This window comes from Odocoileus virginianus, chromosome 20 (genome assembly GCF_023699985.2).
Source record: "Odocoileus virginianus isolate 20LAN1187 ecotype Illinois chromosome 20, Ovbor_1.2, whole genome shotgun sequence".
In the NCBI taxonomy this organism is placed as follows: Eukaryota; Metazoa; Chordata; class Mammalia; order Artiodactyla; family Cervidae; genus Odocoileus; species Odocoileus virginianus.
Window position 1 is genome coordinate 14,756,320 of NC_069693.1, and position 13,224 is coordinate 14,769,543.

Here is a 13,224-nt window from a genome sequence, read left to right on the forward strand (position 1 = left end):
TCCTGCCATGGAGAATGTGGGCCCCAGAGATGTGAACCTCTCACTTTTCCAAAATGAGAGGGCATCTGGATTTTTGTGTAGAAAACTTTGAAGGTTGTCGAGTAAGTCCGATATTTAAGACATACATACAAGAAGTATTTCATTTGAGATCACATAGTGAATAAACACCCTTGGATGGGGACCCACCTCTGCACTCATCACCAGTGACAGAACCCACAGTCAGAGCTAAGGGTCCAAGAAGCCCCTTCTAAGAGAGAAGCTGTATCTGCCAAACCATATCTCAGAGACCCTGCCTTAGGGATTATACAGGAAGAAGAAAACCCATATCTTCTCTGTCCACCTGGAGAGCTGGGCCAAAGGAGCTAAGCTTGAGCTATCTGTGCAGTATTTGTAGAATAAAAAGTTGCAATGAGGGGAAGGACTGGTTGTCCAGTGGTTAGGAATCTGAGCTCTCACTGCCGAGGTCTCAGGTTCGATTCCTGGTCAGGGAACTGAGATCCCACAAGCCAAAGAAAAAAAGAGTTGAAGTGGAGTGCCTCCCTAAGGTCACAATTCAGTGGGGACCAAAGCCCAAGGATGACACAGTGATCAATGGGACCCCAGGTACCAATTTGGGCCTTCTCAGGGCCAAGAGTCTTTCCCAGTAAAGTGACAGCTGAAGGGATCTTTCTAAAACCCAAATTACATTCATTCATTCAGGAAACAAGTGCTGTCAATATCCTAGACACTGACCTAGGGTATACGGACACAGAAATTAACTAAGAGAAAGTCCCTGCCCCAAGACAGTTCATCTTGTAGAGAGAGACAGTAAATATCATCACTGAGGAAATTACAAAGTGTATCAAAAAGGAGTACATTCTGTGGGAAAAAGGAAAGCGGGGAAGGGAAATAGCATGCTAGAGGGCTGGGTGGCTAAGCATAGCCTCAGCCCACAAACGCCCTCTAGTGGCTCCTCTCTGCAATCGGCATGATAGTCAACCACTCCCCAAGGTGATCTGACTTCCGGGGCTCCAGCTCACCCATGAAGCCCTGACTGCTCCTCAAACAACATGAGATTCTTAACTATTCAACCTGAGATTCGAAAATGACTTTGCTCTTGCCGTCCCCCCTGCGTACAATGCTCTCCCCACACCTTCACATGAGGTACCCCCTCACTTTCTCCTGGTCTCAGCCCTAGGAGGGCTTTGATAAGACTCTGATAAGGGTCCTCTGCCTTCCAATCTGCCCGAACACATCCTCATGATTTCCTCCATAGCCACAGTCAAGGTCTGATGGTTGGCTAGTAACTTGTCAGCTCGTTTAGTCTGTCTCCCCCACAAGCTGTCAGCTCTATGGAGAGCAGCTTATCTCCTTTGTTCATGGCTGTGTTCCCAACACCTGGAACAGTGCCTAGCACAGAGCAGACCTGAACCTGAACTGAGAGTCAATGAACCGAGTGAGTGAATGAATGAGTCACCTACAAGCACCTCCAGGCAGTGTGGGGAAGGAGGGGTGTGTCAGGACCTTGATCCCACCCTTACCCCTTGCCCAGGCCCCAGCTTACCTGGCAGTATTAAGAATGTGCTGCTGCTTGTTCTCCTTGGGGTTCAAAATCACCACCACACAGCTGGGGAGAAAGAGGAAAATGTGCCCAAACTGAGGGGAGTATTGGGGTCCAGGGATGACTGCACTCCCAACATAAAAGCCCACATACAGACAAGGCTATGTGAGAGTTGGACTATAAAGAAAGATGAGGACTGAAGAATGGATGCTTTTGATCTGTTGTGTTGAAGAAGACTCTTGAGAGTCCCTTGGACTGCAAGGAGATCCAACCACTCCATTCTAAAGGAAATCAGTCCTGAATGTTCATTGGAAGGACTGATGCTGAAGCTGAAACTCCAATACTTTGGCCACCTGATGCAAAGAGCTGACTCATTCGAAAAGACCCTGATGCTGGGAAAGACTGAAGGTGAGAGGAGAAGGGGACAACAGAGGATGAGATGGTTGGATGGCATCACCAACTCAATGGACATGAGTTTGAGTAATCTCTAGGAGTTGGTGATGGACAGGGAAGCCTGGTGTGCTGCAGTCCATGGGGTCGCAAAGAGTCGGACACGGCTAAGCAACTGAACTGAACTGATAGACAAGGCTCTTTCTGTTCAGATGCTTCTCTCTTTAGTCCCCTCCTCCCCCATTATCTATGCTGAGAATTCTACGGCACTTAACATTATTACTAATAACAACAAACTCTTAAAAAGAAGTCAACACTCACTCTGTAGTAACTATACTGTCAGGCTCTGGTCTAAGAAAGATTTACTATTGTTCAGTTACTAAGTCGAGTCCGACTCTTTGCAACCCCATGGACTGTAGCCCACCAGGCTCCTCAGCCCATGGGATTTTCCAGGCAAGAATATTGGGGTGGGTTACCATTTCCTTATCCAAGGGATCTTTCCCACCCAGGTATTGAATCTGCGTCTCCTGCATTGGCAAGCAGGTTCTTTATCAGTGAGCCACCAGGGAAGCCACGAAAGACTTACTGTGACAACATCTTTAAATCCTCACAACCGCCAGGTGAGGTCAGCAGTCTTAGCTGCTTTTCATAGACGATGAAAGTGAAGCCCAGAGAGAGCAGTTCTTTGCCCAGGGCTCCCCAGCAAATCAGGGAATGAGTAGGGATGTGAATCCATACCCGTCAGATTCAAGAGCCCCCCTTGTCCTGTATTCTGGCTTCTTCCCAAAGACTCAGTAATAGATGCTGTTCGTCAGGAATTACTATGGCCTTGCCCTGCCCTAGGGGGGTGAGGGGTCCCTTCGGTGCCTAGAACAGTGCAGGTTAGACCAGTATTTGTGGGATAAATGGTTGCAGATGACCTTCAGTTCTCCCTTAACTACTAGGAGGAGGGTATCACTAGTTCTGTTTTACCAAAGCAGAGGCTAGGACAGGGGCACGTGTGGTGGAGCTAGGACACTAACGCAGACTGCCTGACACCAACCATGGCTTTGATCTTAACCTCCTGTCTTTCCCAGAATCCCTACCACCTCTTGCCTGCAGTCACAATAAGGCTTTCTTAGCACACACAGGTGGTGGTACCGTTCTAGACATAGAGGGGCCCATGGAATCCTTCCTACAGCCTTCAGAGGCAGGCAGCATTATCTGCAGTCTACAGAGGGAACAGCCAAGGCCCCGAGAGGTTCATCGAAGACTTGAAGCTCTGAATTCAGGATCAGGGATTAGAGGCCGAGGCCACCGACTCACTCACTCACCCTGCCAGGTAGGCCACGTGGCCTGTGCTGGGGTCACAGGTTAGGCCACTGCTGTTCTGGGCTGTGATGCCAAGCACCTTCTCGAGTGATACCTGCAGGGAAAAGGCCCAAATCAGAAGCACCTGCCCCAGTAGGTCCCACATCCCTCAGTCACCCATTCAGTCCGTTACTTTCAACATGTCCATTGAGCTTCTAGGGTCATCTACCAGCAGCTAATGCTTATCCACTTCAGTAATGCTTTCACATATACTGTGATAGGGCATAGCACAGTGAGGAATGTAGACAAATCTCTGTCCTCCTGCAGCTCACATTCTAGTGGTGATGGGATGGTAGACATAGGAAACGAACAGAACAGATATGTAAAATAGATATCAGGTGATGATGGGAGCATTAGAGAAAAACTAAGCAGGGAAGGAAATTGAGAGGACAGAGGAAGGGGAGAAGGCCTCAATGAAAAGAGTAAGTCTCTAAGTGTCTTATGTGAAAGACTCGAGAGCCCACAACAACCCAGGGAAGAAGGCGCTGTCATCAGCCCTGCTTTACAGAGGAGGAAGGTCCCACATCTGGAGCAGCAAGGCTGGGACACACACTCAGGCAGCCTCTGGTTTCAGAGTCAGCGCTGTGCTCACAGCAGTGAACACAAGACGACACTGTCCGTTTGCTCAGTAAATTGACAGTCTAGAGGTTCAATGAGTAAAGAAACTAGTGAACTGGAACAATCACACTTAACATTTAAAAATTCTCTAAGCAAAATAAGTCAAATGAGCCAGTCCCCATCATGGTTGATTAAACATTTACAGAGTATGGACTAACAAAGTGTGATAGTTTCATATTCTTAAGAGATTAGTTTCTAATTATTAGAAAGTAAAACACTCTCAAACAAGGTGTTGGGGCCTCAGAAATGAGAGGCAGAGAGAGGACAGTAACGGTCAATATTTACTGAGCATCTGATCAGGAGATAGGCGCTGTTTATACAACTGTATTAACTTATTTAATGCTCACAATAACCCTGTGATATAGTCACTATCATCATCATCTCCTTATAGATGAGGAAAGAGAGGCCTAGAAGGGTAACCCATCTGGAAGTTAGCAGGACTAACCCAGGCAATGGAACTCATGTTGTTTTTTTAATCTGTTAATCAGCATTACTGGGCATTAGCGTAGCTGGTCATTTTTAGACCAGGTCTTTTGCAAGCTGGATGGACTCTGCACCACCAAACAGGAAACATACATGACATTAGTCACCCAAAATACACAATCACAGCAGTAGTAACTAACAGCAATAGAGTACTTACAATGTGCCAAATGTTTTTCTAAGTACTTAAGATATGTGAGCTTATTTAATCCTCACAAATAAACTATAAGGTAACATTTATATTATTATCCTCATTTTACAGATGAGGAAACTGAGGCACAGAAAAGTTCAAGAAAAAAAGAAGAATTCAGGTTAAGGAGTTCAGGTTAAAGCCCAGGCAGTCTGGGTCCAGAGGTAGTGCTCCTGACTACCTTGCTATACCGCCTCTCTGGTGCTAATGGTAAAGAACCTGCCTGCCATTCTGCCAGTGAAGAGACTAACAGATGTGGGTTCAATCCCTGGCTTGGGAAGATCCCCTGGAGAAGGAAATGGCAACCCACTCCAATATTCTTGCCTGGAAAATCCCATGGACAGAGGAGCCAGTCCACAGGGTTGCAAAGAGTTGGACATGAATGAGGCGACTTAGCACGCACATACCACCTCTCTGAAATTGATTGTTATTCCTCTCCTTCATACACTTTAGAGCTCACATGGCACTTTCAGAAACATGAGATAAAAGCTATGAAGTAGAAGGTGCTGGGTGAGAGACTGAGGTGGGTGACTGCTTTAGGCTGGGGTTCAAGAAGGCCTCTCAGAGGAATAAAAAAGAAAAAGGCCTTTTTTTTTTTTTTTTTTTTTTTAGTAGAAGGCCTTTCAGGGTAGAGATATTCAGGCTGAGACTCGAAGGATAGGTGCCAGTCAGGTAGACTGCAGCAAAAAGCCCAGAGGACTCACCAAACACAAAGGCTAAGAGGCAGAAAAGAACTTGGAGTCTCAAGAAAACAGAAAGCAGGCCAGTGTGACAGGACCTTTGTGAGAGAAAGGACAAGGGAAATGTGGCCAGAGAGGTGAGGAGCAGGCACATGCCCAGCAACTTGCAGCCAGGAAACCATGGAGCATGGTTTCCTGGAAACCATGGAACAAGATTCACCCGCAGGTATTGCATATTGACACTTTATCTGGCATATTCACAATTTCATCTCCCTGCAACACCATGGCTATTGTTACCACCATTTTATAAAAACAGACTTTGTAGCTCTGCAAGTTGGGAGGATGATTTTTTAAATTGCTGCTGCATGGACTTTCCTGGTGATCCAGTGGTTAAGAATCTCCCTGCCAATGTAGCGGACACAGGTTCAATCCCTGGTTTGGGAAGACTCTGTATTTCTTGGGGCAATTAAGCCCCTGCTCCAAAGCTATTGAGCCTGCCCTATAGCGCCTGTGCTCTACAACAAGAGAAGCCACCACAATGAGAAGCCTGTGCACCACAAGCTGCCCCCACCCCTTGCCACAACTACAGAAAGTCTGCAACACAGCATCGATGAACGGGCACAGTCAAAATAAATAAAAACAAATATATATATTTTTAAAAGTTGCTGCTGTACAATTGGGATTTCTTCTACCCACTCTAATAAAAGTTTTGCATCTCAGGATTTAGAGAACTGGTCTATACCCATGTCCCTCCCCCCTCCCCTCGCAGTGCTGCTGAGATTCTAAATATTACTCACATCCTCTCCATAATTGAAGGAGGCAGTATGGAATAAGCATCCCACCGTGGTAAGGGAGAGGAGAGAGAAGGGGGGATGAGGAAAGGCAGGCTAGAGCCCAGGGAGAGTTGGAACAAGTAGCAATGGGGACTGAACCCTGGTAGGGACCCTAAAGACCCAGCAGGGGATGAGGTCAACAAAAGTGTAAGGGCTCAAAAAGACTTCTAAAGGTGACTGAGGGGACAAGCAGGAAAGCAGGACTAGGAGGTGACTAGCGCAACTATAATGCGTTTCAAAGGATAAAATCAGGAAGGAACCCTGGAATGCTCCAAAGGCTGAGGGCGCCTTTGCCTTTCCTACTGTTCTTTTCCCCTTGCTGTTAATCTTTAATGTATAAAAATTGTCTTCATCTACCTCTATTTAACTCTGCATATCTATTCTTTCTTTTCTTTCTTTCCTTTCCTCTCAACATATTTGTTAGTTTTTTTTCATTGCTTTATTCCCCACTTGACACCTTGCTTTAGTTTTGTTTTCCAGTTTGTGCTTTAGTTAGTTTTGTTCTTAACTGGTAAATATAATTTTTGATTTACCTTGTTTGCTGGGTCAATCTACTGTACTTTATTTTTGTTGGACTGTTTTCACTTTGCTTGTGGGTATACGTGTATATTCTTTGCCTGATTTTGTAACTGCCATTTGTCTGGGGTTCATCTTTGGTTTCTCGTTTTTGGATATTTGTTTTAATCTCACTTAATGCCATAACAAACCACTTGTGGAATGTTCGTTCCTGACTAGAGATCAAGCCCTGAGCCTTTGGAGTGGGAGCACTGACTCTAAGACCCTAGACACCAGAGAACTAACCCTGCTGCTGCTAAGTCGCTTCAGTCGTGTCCAACTCTGTGCGACCCCATAGATGGCAGCCCACTAGGCTCCGCCGTCCCTGGGATTCTCCAGGCAAAAATACTGGACTGGGTTGCCATTTCCTTCTTCAATGCATGAAAGTGAAAAGTGAAAGTGAAGTCGCTCAGTCATGCCTGACTCTTAGCGACCCCGTGGACTTCAGGCTCCTCCATCCATGGGATTTTCCAGGCAAGAGTACTGGAGTGAGTTGCCATTGCCTTCTCCAGAACTAACCCTAGGGAGAATCAAATAGTGAGAACTCACACAAAGGAAATCACTTGAACACAAGACCTGGCATCACCCAACCACCAGGAGCATCCTGTGCAGGATGCCTCATCTAAACAACAAACAAAACAATACAAAAAAATACAAACCCAATCATCAGCAGACAGGATTACCACCTCACTGGCCTTGCCCATAAGAGGAAAAACAAACAAATAAACAAAAACTCAGTACAAATCTCACCCTATACAAAGCTTACACAAATGACTGGACCAACCTTAGGAGGGCAGAAACCAAAAGGAAGAAAGAATTCAACCTTGAAGCCTGGGAAAAGGAGACCTCAAGCACAGTAAGTTAAAATAAAATAATGAAAAGGCAGAGAAATACTACACAAATGAAGGAACAAACTAGAAACACAGAAGTCCAAATAAATGAAGAGGATACAGGCAAACTACCTGAAAAAGAATTCAGAATAATGATAGTAAAGATGATCAAAAACCTTGAAAACAAAATGGTGAAAATGTAAGAATCAATTAACAAAGACCTAGAAGAAATAAAGAATAAACAGAAAGAGATAAACAACACAATTACTGAAATGAAAAATACTCTAGAAGAAATCAATAGCAGAACACCTGAAGCAGAAGAATGAATCAGTGAGCTGGAAGATAAAATGGTGAAAATAACTTCTGAAGAGCAGAATAAAGTAAAAAGAATGAAAAGAACTGAGGATAGTTTTAGAGACTTCTGGGACAATATCAAATGCACCAACCTTTGAATTATAGGGGTCTCAGAAGTAGAAAAAAAGAAAGGGCATGAGAAAATTTTTGAAGAGATCATAGTTGAAAATTTCCCCAAAATGGAAAAGGAAATAGTCAATCAAGTCCAAGAGGCACAAAGAGTCCCATACAGGAGAACCAAGGAGAAACTTGCCGAGATACACACCAATCAAACTAACAAAGACTAAACACAAAGAAAGAATATTAAATGCAGCAAGGGAGAAGCAACAAGTAACATACAAGGCAACCCCATACAATTAACATACAATTAACCCCACACAATTAACCCCATACAATTAATCTTTCAGCAGAAACTCTTCAGGCCAGAAAGGAATGGCAGGGTATATTTAAAGTATTGAAAGGGAAAAATCTACAACCAAGATTTTAGTACCCAGCAAGGATCTCATTCAAAATTGATGGAGAAATAAAAAGCTTTTTGAACAAGCAAAAGTTAAGAGAATTCAGTACCACCAAACCAGCTTTACAACAGTGTTAATCGGACTTATGTAGTCATGAAATACAAGAAGAAAGATCTACAAAATCAACCTCAAACAATTAAGAAAATGGCAATAGAAACATATATATCAATAATTACTTTAAATGTAAAAGGCATAAATGCCCCAACCAAAAGACACAGACTGGCTGAATGGATACAAAAACAAGACCCATAGATATCCTGTCTACAAGAAACCCACTTCAGACCTAAAGACACATATAGATTCAAAATGAGAGGATGCAAAAATATATTTCATGCAAATATATTTTGCAAGGAAGCAAAAGAAAGCTGGAGTAGCAATCCTCATATCAGACAAAATAGACCTTAAAATAAAGAAGATTACAAGAGATAAGGAAGGATGCTACATAATGATCAAAGGATAAATCCAAGAGAAAGACATAACAATTATAAATATCTATGCACCCAACATAGGAGCACCTCAGTACTTAAGACAAATACTAACAGACATAAAAGGAGAAATTGACAGTAACATAATAATAGTAGGAGACTTTAATACCCCATTCATACCAATGGACAGATTATCAAAACAGAAAATTAATAAGGAAACACAAGTCTTAAATGATACATTAGATGAGATGGATCTCACTGATATCTTCAGGACATTCCATCCAAATGCAGAAGAATACACCTTCTCAAGTGCACACAGAACATTCTCCAGGATAGGTCTACCCACATCTTGGGTCACAAATCAAACCTTAGTAAATTTAAGATAATTAAAGTAATATTAAGCACCTTCTCTGACCACAGCGCCAAGACTAGGTATCAATTACAAGAAAAAAACTGTAAGAAACACAAACACATAGGGAACAACACGTTACTAAATAACCAACAGGTTACTGAAGAAATCAAAAGGGAAATAAAAAAATTTTTAGAAACAAATAAAAATGAAAACACGATAACTCAAAACCTATGGGATGCACTGAAAGCAGTTCTAAGAGGGAAGTTTATAGCAATACAATCCTACCTCAGGAAAAAAGAAAAATATCAAACAGACAACCTAACTTTACACCTAAACCAACTGGAAAAGAACAATAACAACAAAAAACCTCCAAAATTAGTAGAAAGAATCATAAAGATCCAAGCAGAAATAAATGAAAAAGAAATGAAAGAAACAACAGTAAAGATTAATAAAACTAAAAGCTGTTTCTTTGAGAAAATAAACAAAATCGATAAGCCTCAGCCAGACTCATGAAGAAAAAAAGAGAGAAGAATCAAATCAACAAAATTAGAAATGAAAAAGGAGAGGTTACAAAAGACAATGCAGAAATACAAAGGATTATAAAGACTATTAGTATATGGCAATAAAACAGATAACCTGGAAGAAATGGACAGATTCTTAGAAAAGTTCAATCTTCCAAGACTGAACCAGGAAGAAATAGAAATTGTGAACAACCCAATTACAGGCACTGAAATTGAACCTGTGATCAAAAATCTACCAAAAAACAAAAGCCCAGGACCAGATGGCTTCACAGGAGAATTCTATCAAACATTTAGAGAAGAGCTAATCACCTATCCTTCTAAAACTCTTTCAAAAAATTACAGAGAAAGAAACACTTCCAAACTCATTCGACAAGGCCACCATCACCCTGATACCAAAACCAGACAAAGACCACAACAAAAAAGAAAACTACAGGCCAATATTACTGATGAACATAGATGCAAAAATCCTCAACAAAATTTTAGCAAACAGAATTCAGCAACATATCTAAAAGCTCAAACACCATGGTCAAGTTGTTGATTTGATTATAGGAAGGCAAGGATTCTTCAATATATGCAAGTCAATGTGATACACTATATTAACAAATTGAAAGATAAAAACCATATGATAATCTCAATAGATGCAGAAAAAGCCTCTGACAAAATTCAGCACCTATTTATGATTAAAACTCTTCAAAAAATGGGCATAGAAGGAACCTACCTCAACACAGTAAAGGCCACATATGATAAGCCTACAGTAAACATTATTCTCAATGGTGAAAAACTAAAAGCATTCCGCCTAAGAGCAGGAACAAGACAAGGGTGTCCACTTTCACCACTATTATTCAACATAGATCTGGAAGTCCTAGCTACAGCAATCAGAGAAGAAAAAGAAACAAAAGGAATCCACAATAGAAAAGAAGAAGTAAAGCTCTCACTGTTTGCAGATGATAGGATACTGTACCTAGAAAACCCTAAAGATACTATCAGAAAATTACTAGAGCTAATCAGTGAATTTAACAAAGTTGCAGGATACAAAATCAATACACAGAAATCACTTGCATTTCTATATACTAATAATGAAAAACCAGAAAGAGAAATTAAGGAATCAATCCCATTCATCACTGCAACAAAAAGAATTAAATATCTAGGAATCAACTTACCTAAGGAGACAAAAGAACTGTACACAGAAAATTATGACACTAATGAAAGAAATCAAAGATGACATAAACAGATGGAGAGATAGTCCATGTTCTTGGGTAGGAAACATCAATATTGTGAAAGTGACTATACTACCAAATGCAATCTACAGATTCAGTGTGATCCCTATCAAATTACCAATGGCATTTTTCACAGAACTAGAACAAAAAATTTCACAATTTATATGGAAACACAAAGACTCCGAATAGCCCTAGCAGTCTTGAGAAAGAAGAATGGAGCTGGAGGAGTCAACCTTCTGACTTCAGATTATACTACAAAGCTACAGTCATCAAGACAGTGTGGTACTGGCACAAAAACAGAAATACAGACCAATGGAGCAAGATAGAAAGCCCAGAAATAAACGCATGCACCTATAGGTACCTTATTTTTGACAAAGGAGGCAAGAATATATAATGGGGCAAAGACAGCCTCTTCAATAAATGGTGCTGGGAAAACTGGACAGCTACATGTAAAAGAATGAAATTAGAACACATACCATACACTTGTGTATGGTATGTGTAACACCATGCACAAAGATAAACTCAAAACGGATTAAAGACCTAAATGTAAGACCAGAAACTATAAAGCTCTTAGAGGAAAACATAGGCAGAACACTTGATGACATAAATCAAAGCAAGATCCTCTATGACCCACCTCCTAGAGTAACAGAAATATAAACAAAAGTAAACAAGTGGGGCCTGATTAAACTTAAAAGCTTTTGCACAGCAAAGGAAACTATAAGCAAGGTGAAAAGACAACCCTCACAATGGGAGAAAATAAATGCAAATGAAACAACTGACAAAGGATTAATTTCCAAAATATACAAGCCGCTCATACAACTCAATGCCAGAAAAACAAACAACCCAATCAAACAGTGGGAAAAAGACTTAAACATTTCTCCAAAGACATACAGATGGCTAACAAACACACGAAAAGATGCTCAACATTGCTCATTATTAGAGAAAGGCAAATCAAAACTACAATGAGATATTACTTCACATGGGTCAGAATGGCCATCATCAAAAACTCTACGAACAATAAATGCTGGAGACGGTGTGGAGAAAAGGAAATGCTCTTGTATTGTTGGTGGGAAGATGGTATGGAAATTCCTTAAAATACTAGGAATAAAACCACCATATGACCCAGAAATCCCACTCCTAGGAATATACCCTCAGGAAACCAAAATTGAAAAAGACACTTGTATCCCATTGTTCATTGCAGCACTATTTACAATAGCTAGAACATGGAAGCAACCTAGATGTCTATTGATAGATGAATGGATAAAGAAGTAGTGGTACATATACACAATAGGATATTACTCAATCATAAAAAGGAACACATTTGAGTCAGTTCTGATGAGGTGGATGAACCTAGAACCTATTATACAGAGTGAAGTGAGTCAGAAAGAGAACGATAAATATCATATTCTACCACATATATATGGAATCTAGAAAAATGATACTGATATTCACAGGGCAGCAGTGGAGAAACAGACATAGAGAATAGACTTACGGACATGGGGAGAAGGGAGGAGAGGGTGAGATGTATGGAAAGAGTAACATGGAAACTTACATTACCATATGTAAAATAGATAACCAAAGGGAATTTGCTGTAAGGCTTAGGAAACTCAAACAGAGGCTCTGTATCAACCTAGTGGGCTGGGATGGGGCAGAAGATGGGAGGGAGGTTCAAAAGGGAGGGGATATATGTATACTTACGGTTGATTCATATTGAGGTTTGACAGAAAACAAAATTCTGTAAAGCAATGATCATTCAATAAAAAAAATTTTTTTAAAGGCTGAGGGCGGAGCCAGGGGTTGAGAGGTGGGACTAGGGGTGATGGGCAGTACCAGAGAGAGGAGGAGACGCGGCAGTGGGAGGAGCCTCATTTAGGGGCGGGACTTAGGGGATACAACAGGCCAGAGAGCAGTCAGAAGGGTACCAGCAGGGGACTGATAGGCGGGGCCAAGGATCTAAGGGTGGGACCAAGGAAGAGCAGGGAACCTGGAACTGAGATGGACAAGGCAAGCAATTCCTCACCCGATTCTGCACCGTGTCCTCTGGAGCCGCCGGGAGTCGCGTCCGCCGCCGGAGGCAGAGCGGTGGAGCCGGGGGCGGCGAAGACTGGGCCCTCCGCGCCGGAACTCCCGCCATGACTGATGGCAGCTTCTCAACTGTATCATTCCGCGCGTAGCCTCCGGGCCCCAAGGCCGCCATCGTCGCGTCGGAGCACGGCGACCGTTACACTCAACCGCCGCCGCCGCCACGATCCACTTGAATAGCGAACGGCCGCGGGAAAGCCGGCGCCGCCGCCCATTGGACGCGGGGGTCTGCTGGTCTGGCCAATCTCAGGGTTACCCTGCGGCGCTTTTGACCAATGAGGGCTAAGAG

The 13,224-nt window shown here is 42.4% G+C and overlaps 1 protein-coding gene across 3 annotated transcripts in view; it reads right to left on the reverse strand.

Annotated features, from left to right (window-relative positions):
• Positions 1–13,130, reverse strand: part of WDR62 (WD repeat domain 62) — a 46,781-nt gene extending 33,651 nt beyond the window's left edge. For all 3 annotated transcript variants that reach the window (XM_020871702.2, XM_020871703.2, XM_020871701.2), the window contains exons 1-3: positions 12,874–13,130; positions 3,244–3,335; positions 1,544–1,606 (exon numbers count right to left, since the gene is read on the reverse strand). In XM_020871702.2, coding sequence (XP_020727361.2) covers positions 1,544–1,606; positions 3,244–3,335; positions 12,874–13,050 — 332 coding nt within the window. In that variant the 5' untranslated portion in view covers positions 13,051–13,130. The remainder of the gene's footprint in view (positions 1–1,543; positions 1,607–3,243; positions 3,336–12,873) is intronic.
• Between the last annotated feature and the right edge of the window lie 94 nt (positions 13,131–13,224).